The sequence below is a fragment of the Erpetoichthys calabaricus genome, chromosome 18 (genome assembly GCF_900747795.2).
Source record: "Erpetoichthys calabaricus chromosome 18, fErpCal1.3, whole genome shotgun sequence".
In the NCBI taxonomy this organism is placed as follows: Eukaryota; Metazoa; Chordata; class Cladistia; order Polypteriformes; family Polypteridae; genus Erpetoichthys; species Erpetoichthys calabaricus.
In genome coordinates this window covers 17,084,653-17,097,188 of record NC_041411.2, presented here as the reverse complement: position 1 = coordinate 17,097,188, position 12,536 = coordinate 17,084,653, and the positions used below count along the sequence as shown (strand labels likewise).

The window sequence follows — 12,536 nt, the reverse complement described above, 5'->3', positions numbered from 1 at the left end:
CTCACCCCTGACCTCACTCTGCAATTCCATTCAGACCCTGCAGGCATGGTTTTTGGAAAAGGAGAGGGCTTCATCATTAACTACATGGGTAAATTAAACAATACAATTTTCCTCATTTTTTATGTTAACTTTGTAAGGCCACTATAGGTGTCATTCTGTATCTACTGAAACACCATTATTTACTTGCCTTTAGTATTTGAGTTGGAAAGAAATGCCCAGAAGTAAAATACAAAATCCGAGATGATGTGCAGGCTTACATCTTATAGGTGCAATAGTAGTTCATACTCTGAAAGGTTTGATTGTTATAACAAGAGAGCTTTTATTTATTTTTCTAATGGCCATGTGAAAAACTCAAAACTATTTAAATCGAAAAACACCAAGTTTACCAATTCCTGAGAACATAATAAATGGCAGGTAACTTCTCTTCTCCTTTCAGAAGTGTCCAGGAATGACTCCTGTTCTGACCTGCCTGAGATTCAGAATGGCTGGAAGACCACATCCCACATGGAGTTAGTGCGTGGTGCTCGAGTCACTTATCAGTGTGACCCAGGGTATGATATTGTGGGCAGCGAAACGCTCGTCTGTCAGTGGGACCTGGTGTGGAGCAGCCAACCACCTTTCTGTGAAAAGAGTAAGAGAAAACCTCTGATCCACTACTGGGAATGTGATGGCCACTCTGCACGCATAGTTCTTGACTTATAGATGGCTACACCCATCCCAGAACCCCATTACTGCACATCATTTCATTGTCCTGAGACATCTCACATCACACATCCAATGAGGCAATATTCCATACAGCCTCAGGCCTAACTGATTTGGAACAGAAGATCTAATTGTGCTTCTGTCCCCCCTAGTTATGTACTGCACAGACCCTGGTCAGGTGGAGCACTCATCTCGCACTTTGTCGGACCCTAAGCTATTGGTTGGCACCACTATTCAGTACACCTGCCGACCTGGGTACATCCTGGAAGGCAGCAGCATGCTCACTTGCTATGGCCGAGAGACCGGGACTCCAGTTTGGACTTCACGGCTTCCCCTCTGTGTTTGTAAGCATTTTACTTTCTGCATAAACTCATACGCTGCATGAGTTCATCCTTGTGTAGTGAGCACCATGACCTCTGCTATTCCATATTTCTTTCATGTTTCTTTCCTACATCAGCAGAGGAATCTGTGCTTGTGAAAACCCAGGCCTTCCTGAAAAATGGCTATCAGATCTTGTACAAACGCCTTTATCTGCCAGGAGAATCACTCTCCTTCATGTGTTATGAAGGGTTCGAGCTGATTGGAGAGATTACAATTAAGTGCATTCTAGGACATCCATCTTTCTGGAGTGGTCCACTGCCACTCTGTAGAGGTGAGCAAGGTGAACTGGGGTTATTTAAAGAAATCTAATCAGAATTCCTCAATGTTAGAAATATGTTGGCAATCTGAACTTCACAATGGCCTACCATGTATGCTGTACATCATGAGTGGCAGGGGGCTGCCTTGCCTCCTGCTAGCAGATAACTTTCAAGCTAACTAATGTTACTGAGAGTGACTTTTGGCACTGAAGTATTCTGCATGGGTTTTGTTGCAAATTACTTTAAAAAATTCTCTTCTTCTTTTCATTTTCAGCAAACCAGGACAGCTTTGAACGAGCTTTGGAAGGTGAATGCACTTGATGGATTTTAGTAAGCAGGGCAATGTTACAAGATGTAGATGTTACAACCTAAAAGTGACTAGAATGATCAGAAGTCAATGCCAAAATATAGTCCAGCAATACTTCCACTTAGTTTGTTTTTTTTACTGTTCTGTCCACTTAGTACATCATCTTAGTCATCAGCGATGAAAACACTATACAATGAATGTCCTTAGTGAAGAGAAAACTTTCAGACTGCAAGTTTCTCAAAAAGGTTATTGTGGTTAGTCTACTAATTTATCTTAGTGGCCAGATTAGTAGACTGTAGACAGTAGTGTTATCTCTAGTGGACAAAGTAAGCTTTAACTTAACCTGCCTCTAACACCCATAAAATTGATGTCTGAGGTTCATTTTGTGACTGTTTAAATAATAGGATTTAAATTGACTTTGAAAAGTAAAGAATGAGGTTGCTGATTCAATTCCATACCTTTAGTGTGGAAACAGGGAAACAAATTTAGTATCCATTTGTGACTTGTATAAAGGCAGCAAGTAAAATAACTATATAAAAGAAATATGTCTTATTTTGGGTAAATGTTACATTTTAATGGGCCCACGGACTGTGCAGGGAAGCTACATAGGAAACCTTAGGAATTGATTAAATCATATTGAAATGACTTCATGGCTAAAAGCATCTAGATTGCACAGAGCTTGATTCTGCTTCTTTTTTCTGCCCTCAAAGTAGCAGAAGCAGCTGCAGCGACATCACTGGATGGTGGAAACATGGCACTGGTGATCTTTATTCCTGTCCTTGTCCTGTCTGTACTGCTAGGCGGAGCTTACATCTACATTACACGGTATGGAAGTACAAGCTTGCAGCCTCCCTATCGTATTATGTGAAAGAAGTAACAAATAACAATTAAATGGTAGCGTTTCTAACTTTTTATAAAAGTGAATCATAAGTATCATCCCCCAGATGAGGAAGGTAAGACAGCTGGGGACTTCAATTGAGCAAAAGCATCAGGTTGTTTGTATTTTAAGTGTTTCCACAAATTGGTCATATTTAAGAATTTAACTGCTATGATTTGAAGCAATGCTGACAAAGAGTGTCTTTTAAGTTTTCTGGCTTTCCTTTTTTGATTGATTAAAAAATATAATGAGTCCTAACTGCAATTCTGTTTGGCTTTGAACTAATATCCATTTTAAAAATCTCTCCTTTTTAATATTCTTACCTATGGTCACCAACTAGGCAGATTTCTTTTTTTTTATTTCTTCAAACGAAGTTGTTCCAAAAACATTGAACTCTGACAAGGGGTAGAATCAGGGCTTTGGAAAGCTTGACAAATGTGGTCTTATAGTGTTTGTTATACAACAGCACTACAGTGTTGTCGTAGTGCTTGTCATTTTTTATACCCCTGCTCATTTTTTAAAAATGTTTTTTTAATTAGAAGTTGTTTTTGTTTTCAGTTGAACGTGCCATTAAAAGAGAGACAACTTGTCTCAGGTTTTTGTCTGCTGTGTCAAAAAATTGCTAATAGAACAGAGGTTACTTGTCATTTACGTTCAGAAAAATGCACATTACTCATAATTAACAAGTTACTTCATGTTATTTTAGTTAACCTGCTTATTTAGACTATGGGACCTTAATCAGCTTCTAAATAAAAATTACTCGTAAACAACAAGATAGCCAACAGCTAAACTGCTAACTTGATCCCAATTGCACGTATGAGTTTTCATTAAAAAACGAAGACTGAATGCAGTGCTGATAAAGAAATAACACGAAAAGTAATTTAGTACATGCCTAATAACAAAACACCTCACTTAAAAGAAAACACAGTGGCAGCAATTTCTGATGAAGCAGAATAAGAAAGAACAAACTCTATAATTAAAGAATTGGTTCCCATAAAAGAAACATCTACTTCAGAGTTTGAAGTCCTAAATAGAAATATTGCTTTCAGTCTTTGAATTTGCCTTTGTTTTTATTTTTTTCCAGCAGGTGCCGTTATCATTCAAATCTCCGCTTGCCTCTGATGTACACTCATCCCTACAGCCAGATAACTGTGGAAACAGAATTTGATAACCCCATGTACGAAACTGGGGTAAGCATCTGTTTGACCAGCCTCAGTGACCATAGCTGTGGAGTCTCTTAAAATAATGGGATGTAATTGTCTTTGGATGAACACTGTCAAGGCCTAGCAATTTTACTGTGATTCATAACTACATGAGAGACTGGCTTTTGCAGATTATCTTTTTTTTTTCTTGCAGGACACACGAGAATATGAGGTTTCCATATGAAGAGTTATTTCTGAAGACATTGTACATAGTATCCAGCATCAAATCCAATAAAACTGACATGTGGATCTCCTTGAACCCGTAGACTGAGCCCTCTGTGCAGTGCTCAAACCCAGCTCCCTCAGCTTTCAATATCTGGACTTCCTACACCCATCTTCTGGGGAACTACTGCCAGCTGTGAGAGGGGATAACTGAAAAGCAGTAGTAAATATAGCCATCAGAAGCTTGGTTTACTTGGGTTACCTGGTGGCATTTCTCAGCAAGATGGAGCTGGTATTACAGGTTAACTGGTTCCAAATACAGCCACTAGTGCAGAATGTGACTGAGAACAGGCAACTCCACCTAGAAGAGCATGCCTTCAAAATGAAACCATGAGAAATTTACTATGATTACCTTAGTAAAAAGATTTTATGGTAACAATACTGGGCCCTGGTCATTAAATGAGCAAGAGTAATGGAACAATTGTGCTGTGTTCATCACGGCAAACTGGGCCTGAATTTTTTGAGCTACCATATTATAGCAGTCAAGTATAGTGAAAATGCCCTTGCACAGTATAGAAAAAGACTACCATTAATTGTGATAAACTAGGAACATAATCTTCTTAAATTTATTAAGGAGAACTGATGTTTGCATCAGAGCCCACAATTACCAATTATTGTTATGTGACTGAATTTGGAAACATTGCCACAAAGTTGGAAAAACTGGCTAAGGTCATTCCATTTATTCTAGAAAATAATGGCATAATCGTGAAAAACACATTATAAGTGGAATCAGAACTGCTGCAGTGAACTGGGCAATGACCTTCTGATGCAAAGAAGTTCATTTCAGTGGCCTTCAGGAAGAGATGCTGTTACAGGCGGAGTACTGACACTGATCCACCAGCTCTTCCTGAAGTTAGTGTACTATATTTTTGTGTACTGGTCTACCAGGGTAAAATGCATTCCACATTAATGTCTTGCCAAACTCAGTTTCTTCTGTTGAAACTGAGTTAGGGATGATTTTGTTACCCTGTCTTTACAAAATGTAAAAACTGTTAAAGGAATTTTGATCTTTACCAGTGACCATCCAAGAGAGCTGCAGATATAATCCATGAACAGCATACTCCCCTGATCAAGTGGAAAATGGGGCTTCTGCTGATTTACTAGTTTTGCCTTGCCATCTTTATTTACAGTGTAGATTCACAGTCCAATCCTCTTCTGAGTGGGAGCTGGCTTCCCCTAACTCCTTCCTGGAGCAAATTCATCTGTAAGCTTTGCTGTCCAGTGCTTATTGAAGAACATCTGGATGGCTGCTGTTTATTCATTTTTGCACAGTAGTGCTTTAGCAGAGTCTTCTTTCACATCTGCACATCTTCAATCGTTGTCTTATTGTAATGATCAATATAAAAGTTTTAGTTTTGAAAAAGTACATTTTCCTTATGTGATGAACTGGCATCCATTCCAGGGCTTGGCTCACACCCTGTACCCAGCTCCAGCTGCTTCTGACATCCCTGGCTAGAAAAATGCAGATGAAGAAAGCGATTTGATAGCTGGAATGCAATTGTGGCTATTGTGCTAAAGCTGACAGACGTCAACCTGTTCAGTAGAAGCAAGCAAAAACAGCTCAGAAACTGTTTTGCAGCTTGTGTTGTCTTCTGGGTAATATGGTACATTTACAGAGTTTATCCCTGCTTGCTTTTATGTAATCAGGTATTTCTACCTCAATACAGATAGAAAGAGTATAGGAATACAGTTCAGTGTGATCTAGTGTGATGGGAATCTGATTTACTCATTGGGAGAGGAGATATGGAGAGGAATTATGGCACAGATATATTGACTCAGTGAGAAAAACTAGAGAACATTATGAGACACAATGAGTCAATGAGACAGGGTAAATAGACACAGAGGCAGAGTGACATTATAGGAGAGGAGGAGTAGGAAATGGAGCACAAGGTGATTATCACCGGAAGGGGAAGGAGATAAAGGCTGAGATGTGCATCGATTCCGTTGTTTAGTAGGAAGGAAAGGAAGAAATAGGTAATCAGTTGCAGAGAAGAAGAAATGAGGAGTAAAAGTGACTTGGTGTAGTGAAACACATGTGATTGTAATCAGAGTGACTTTGTAAAAGAAACAGAGTAGGAGGGAGAAATGACTGGGCCTAGTAGACAAAATATTTCAGTGGCCAAAAGGAGAAACTGAGTAGAGAACCAACTTTGTGAAAGAAAGAAGGTAAGGGAACCATGGCGACTCAGAAGGAGTATAACTAAGGGGCAGGCTGGCTACTCTTTGTTTAGGAGAAAGGGCAGATGACTGAATAACTGAGGGTAGGGGCAATGAGAAAGGCAATGTGGTTAACCAAATTCCAAATCAATCCACCCCAAATCATCCAATATACTTGAAAGATCACAACAGCATTATGTTTCTAGTTTAGTCTACACACAAACATTTCAGTGTATGTTGTGTATTCTTTACTGATTACTAGACAACCCTTTATGTTCTGTTTGTGTTACTGTCAGGAGACTGATGCTTATGTTTACCCCTTGTTTAAAGAAGAACGATGTATGCTGGTCTGGATTGTTTTTTACATCACAGAGCATCTTCAGTTTACATCTATCAAAGTCAAATTGAAATAATACACATTGTTGGTTTTACAAAGTGAAAGACCAGTTTGCAGCCCTTACTGACCTGCAAGATTACAGGCTGACAAGTTGCCCTTCCCTAAAAAAGTGGTGCTCTACTGTGTTAGCTACCAATCTAATTACAAAGATTACATTTCTATTTTGTCAGTTCACAGTTTTTTTTAATTTTCCCATATTTCCATTGAAGCTCTAAAAATTCTAGATCTTAGTTTCTGATACCAGACAAAAGACATCATTATTTTGAAGTATGTAATGTTTTCTGCTTTGTCATGCTCAATATACAGTTTCCTAAATAAAAATGCATTCTAACCATGAAAGTTGTGTTTCTCTTCCCCCTGTTGACGCCAAGAAAAATAATACCCTTAGTTTTAGCAAGACACTTAAGTCCTCCTTTGTAGACCATGCAGAACTATATGCTACTCTGCATGCAGCAATTGAAGTAAATAAAACACTGCACAATGTAGATAGATAGATAGATAGATAGATAGATAGATAGATAGATAGATAGATAGATAGATAGATAGATAGAAGTAAAACACTGCACAATGTACACTGAACTAAACTAATGCCACTGCATTGTACAAAAAAGGTAAGGTTAATCTCCCATGTGAGTAACACTGTTCTGATGGCTGTCACAGGTATTATGTCCTTTCTCAAAGAGGCTGAAGAGAGAGACCGATGGGCAGCCAACATAATGAAAAATGAGTCCTAAGTAAACATTCAACAAGCCCCCTGGAAATGCAAAGCAAGCACTCATTCTGGTCCAGAGAAATGTCACCTATGTCTAGTGTGGTGACAGTGAGAAGGAAGCATGAATATGCTGATAAACTGCATAAAATGTGAAGCTCAATCACCATAAAAGCTTTTTATTGTGACAACTTCAGTCTGATCAGTTCTATAAAACAGATTGATCTCATGAAAATTAATCTAAGTCCACTTCAACTTTCTAATACACCCTAGTGGTCACAGCACCAAGCACAATTATCAGACCTTATAGATTTAAAATGTAACTCAAGAGACAATCCTATGGTGCAATGTGCCTTGAAATAGAAGTTAAGATGATTAATCAGTACACTCTTGGCCCATGACTATCAAATTCTGTTTCCAAATTCATGGTCTGACTAGGGATTTTATCCTTTTTATATGATACGTAAATTATAATACTATACACATGGGGAAGTGTATGGGAGTTATGTTGATCCAACAGTTTCATCCTCTGGGCATTGTGCAGAAGACTAATAAAATAATAGGCTGCAATGTGAGAGTGTGGATTCAAATCTAAGCACAGTTATTTCACCATAAGGCCACATTTAGAATAGAATGTGCAATATCTGCTGAAACACACTTAGGAAAAGTACACTAAAGGCTTGGCAGAGAAGGAAAAACTAGGTCATCCCTGGGTGCAAGAGCTCGTCCTACTTGGACTAGCTAAGGGAATGGAACCTTTAGACTTTTAACACAGAAGGCAGTTTGAGAACCAATTCAGGTCTTAAAGATCACAAAAAGCGTTGATCCAGTGCAATCCTTTCAGTAAAACTGTGTGGCAGTTCGATTCAGCCATGCTGTGAATGAGGTGTGATCATGTCAGATTGGGAGATTAGTGAAGGAATGAACAGGAGCTTGTCTCCCACCAGCAAAAGGATATTGAGTTGTGGAGGGAATGCCTCAGATACAGATGATCGCTCACCATAAAGGTAACAGGTACCACGAAGAATGAATGAAGAATGCTCATAAACATTTACATTCAGGTAAGCTAATAAAACCTACTCAAATTTGTCTGGAATTGCATGGAAGGAATAGGATAGGAAGGTAGGGCAGGTAGCTCAGTAGTGGACCATACAGAGTCCAAAATGGGAATAATCTACATTTATACTGACATTTTAAAGTACTGTATTGCAATGTTAAAGGTTCATTGGCTTATGGGGAATAATTTAAAGCATACTGTATGTTTTAGATTACTAGATTAGTTCTTTTGATATTATTAATATATATGAACATGGTTGCATGTTCATTTAACCTTTCAAATCTCAGGGTAGGAAGTGGTATGGTGTGATAGAAAACTGATAATTGGGAGTAAGTGTGCTGAAAGAGAGACTTATGTTTTGGATTTTACAGATTCCTGTGGAGTATGAAACTGTTTCAGTGGAAAATTGGACTCAGAGGTTGAAGTAAATTTTTATAATTTAGAATTTTGAAAGGTTAGGGAAATAAAGTACACTATAGTTTATGGGATAGCATAGTTGCCTTTACTAATGGAAAGGCTGTAGAAAAACTTGTTTCTATATGATTACTGGAAACAAGGTTGGAGTTAACAAAGGGGGGAACTTCTCCTTTGGACGTGAATATGGCATCATAATCCATAGCTGGATTCAGTGAATTGGATACTAAATAATACCGGTGATCAGATTGGGTGTGAAATTTTCCAAGTACTGTTGAAATCTGGAATCAAAATGTACCAACAGAAATGGGGATTTGGAAGTAAATTGGTGTTTCAAAACAGAAAATTTAGTATAATTTTATAACATTTGTTATGAATTGCTCACTCAGGTATGTCCTCAAGGGCCTTCTGAGCTACTTTATAGTACAGTAATTATATTATTGTTTCAGACACTAGGTCAAGCTAGAAGAAAAATATGTTCCTTTTTTTTCTCTTTTTAGTATTCTAAAGGAGGCTGTTAAGCATCATGCCCTTGGTTTATTGTTGTTGTTATTATTGTATTAGGGTTTACTATGCTTATCCAGGGCCACTTTTTAGCACCATTCCCTGGGTCTACTATCTTAATATTTCAAGACTGTTGAAGATTATATTTTATGCTTATAGCATTTATACTATTTGCAATAAATATCTCAATTTTAATCCTCATATGCCGCTGCTGGGGGGCTTGTTTTGTTTTGGACGTGCTCTGTCTCTAGGTATGTCAGAGGACTGGGAATTTGTGAAGTGGGGACAGTGGGAAAAGGATCTTTCACTCAACATCTCAGAAAAGGAGTGGAAGGTAGCAATGCAGAGAATTCACTCGAGCTCCATATGCACAAAGTATACAATAATTCAACTCAGAAATTATATATCGAACACATCTGTCTCGTTTAAAATTGTCCAAAATGTTTCCAGGGCAAGATCCAGCCTGCAAATGCTGCAATCAAGTTCCAGCCTCACTGGGTCACATGTTTTAGGCCTGCACCAAATTAACATCACTCTGGACCATAATGTTTAAATGCCTTTCAGAAAGCCTTGGTGTCACAATCCCTCCTAATCCATTAATAGCTGTGGTGTACTCCCAGATGGGCTTAAAGTGGAGAAGGACAAGCAAACTGTGATTGCCTTTACTACACTATTGGCACGTAGACTTATCTTGCTAAAGTGGAAGAATCCTAACTCTCCTCTTTTAAGTCAGTGGGAAACTGATGTTTTATATTATTTGAAATTGGAAAAAAATCAAATTCTCACTTAGAGGATCTGTGCAGAAAGTTTTCAAAACCTGGCAGGATCCAATCAATAACATTTTAGAATAAGCTTTTAAAGCACTGAGAAAGCAGATTATCTCCTCATTTCTTTTTCTTCTCCATTTATCTTTATTCACTTATTAATTCATCCATTTACTTATTTTTACTAGCCTTAAATTTTATTCTGCTGTCCATGCTCTCTTTCTCAGGGGTGGGGGTTGATTTGTTTTCAATCCTATTTTTGTAAAATTGATCTCTTTGTATGTAATGATGTGTGATTTCAACAAAATCAATAAAATTAAAAAAAAAGATATGCAGACACTAACATAATCTAACTTTGGAGGGTTTATTAGATTTACAGAGGATGAAAGTTAAGGTGAGAAAATTACTGATGAATGCAAACAAGGAAGGTTGGAGGAATTTTTGTAGTTTACTTACTGTAGATGAGAGGCATATATTTTATGTAATTTGATTAAAAAAATTAGGGAGGAGCAAACTGACATTTTTTTAAAAATAAAAGGTTTTTTTTTATCAATATCAATTTTAAAAAGGCAGATCAACATTTCATATAGCAATATGCTTATGACGTTATAAAAGTTCAACTTTTTCAGTATAGAAGTCAGTGGGGACAGTTTTTTGTAGATAGCAGAAAAAGCTTTTGACACACTGTAGAGGGAGGGTTTCTTGATTAAATTACGTCAAATATATAGATAGAAAAAAATACAATCAATGGCTCAATACCCTTGCACCATGAGGTCTAAAGGGAGAAAATAAAGTAAGTAAGTAAGCAGACAGGAGATAGTAAATTGTATTAACTGGATATGGTTTTTTGCTTGGCCATTCATTTGGAGTAAAGGTTGGTGGGCAGGTGTTGTCTAGTAGATAATGGAACCTCACAAAGTAATGTTATTACTCCTGCAATGTTTAGCCAAAGACCTGAGGTAACTAGAAAATTCTGAACAAACAAACTTTGTGGTACAAAGCTGACCTGAAAGTGAATGCAGGAAGAACAATGGTGAAGAACCAGATCTATAGCTGTGTCGCACATAGGGAAGAGTTTTTTAATGAAAGTTACAGTGGCACAAGGTATAGGGAAGAGTTTTTAATGAAAGATAAAGTGGTATAAGGTATAGTCTACAGAAGACAGGCATGACATTTTTTTTCAAATACAGCATATTGAAACATACAATATGAGAGAGGAGGACTAGGTTGAGAATACTGGTAGAGATAATCAGAATTAAAAGCACAGTGTTAGGAAATAGAATTGGTGTGGAGGTGTTAAGCTGAGTCATGCACAGAAATAGGAAACAAAGAGCAAAGACTGCCTGGATAAAGAGGTGCACTGTGATTGATATGGAAGGGATGTATCCAAATAAGAGGTCAAAGAAAATGCTGATGGAAACATGAGGCTGAAAACTTAAAAAAAAAAAAAACAATCGTGGCCCTTAGAATGCACAAACCTGTACAAATAGAAAAGTAAAATTTAGAAGTAAACCAATATAATATAGCTGTGAAGCCACGTTTTGTTGTTGCATTTAATGATACATTTAAAAGTACTTGCAAATTATACACCTCTAGGATGATTCTGTTGTTCTCTCTGTTCTATGCTTTGACTAAGTATGTCCAAAATATTACTAAAACTGCTAAAATGGGTCCTACGTACTTCATATGGTTTCTTCATATGAAGGAACACAGCACTGAAGAATTAGGTGAGGATAATCTTAAAACCAAGGCACATTAACGGTTCCTTAATATTTTCGAATCTGGCATGATCAAATAACAAAAACAAAAAGATGCAAGCTTCTTTTTTCCTTTTCTTGTCCACAATGGAGGGGAACAGAGCTTTCCCTTACAGTAGATGTTTTGTAGATTAATGCACATGACAGGAAACATCAACAAAAAAACATTCTGTTTACTTTCAAAATAGTAGAAGACAATGTTATTTCATAATATGCAAAGACCTATCTTCAACAAAAGTTATATCTCAACTGGATATACAGATGAGAGAAAGCAAGAAAGACTTTTTCTATAACTGCCACCTAACAACATAATTTCAGCAATAGCATGTAAATAAAATGCCACAACCAATATTTCACCACTCAGAATTGCAGCCAAGAAATTTATAATACCAATAGGTACAAAGTTTTATTTACATAACTGACGTGTAGTCACAAACAAATCACCTTTATTTTACATAGTGTCTTTCAAATCTAACACTATTCCAAGCTGCTACACAAATACATAGCTGTAGTATAATTTTTGGCATATTCTTATTGAGGATCAGTTAATTAATAATTAATAACTGGGGATGTAAATGGGGATTTTGTTCATATGAGATATGAGAAATTAGACAGTGTTAAAACCAGACACAATCCTATATATCACATGTAATGCTAATGCACATAGGGAAACCGTTATCAAACGTTGAAAGTGGGGGAGTATAAAAGGATGTAGAATCTGAAAAAGTACAAACAACATTTATAAAGATATGAATAAAAATACATTGATTAAATGAGGACAGCAGGTTCATTTTTGGTTAGCACTGCAACCTGACAGCTACAGGGTGCC

The 12,536-nt window shown here is 37.2% G+C and overlaps 1 protein-coding gene across 1 annotated transcript in view; it reads left to right on the top strand.

Moving 5' to 3' along the window:
- Positions 1-6,841, top strand: part of LOC114668597 (seizure 6-like protein) — a 54,763-nt gene extending 47,922 nt beyond the window's left edge. Inside the window, 8 exon segments of the mRNA XM_051921316.1 lie at positions 2-88; positions 437-631; positions 855-1,046; positions 1,160-1,354; positions 1,615-1,647; positions 2,361-2,472; positions 3,609-3,714; positions 3,881-6,841. Coding sequence (XP_051777276.1) covers positions 2-88; positions 437-631; positions 855-1,046; positions 1,160-1,354; positions 1,615-1,647; positions 2,361-2,472; positions 3,609-3,714; positions 3,881-3,910 — 950 coding nt within the window. The 3' untranslated portion in view covers positions 3,911-6,841.
- Positions 6,842-12,536: the final 5,695 nt, after the last annotated feature.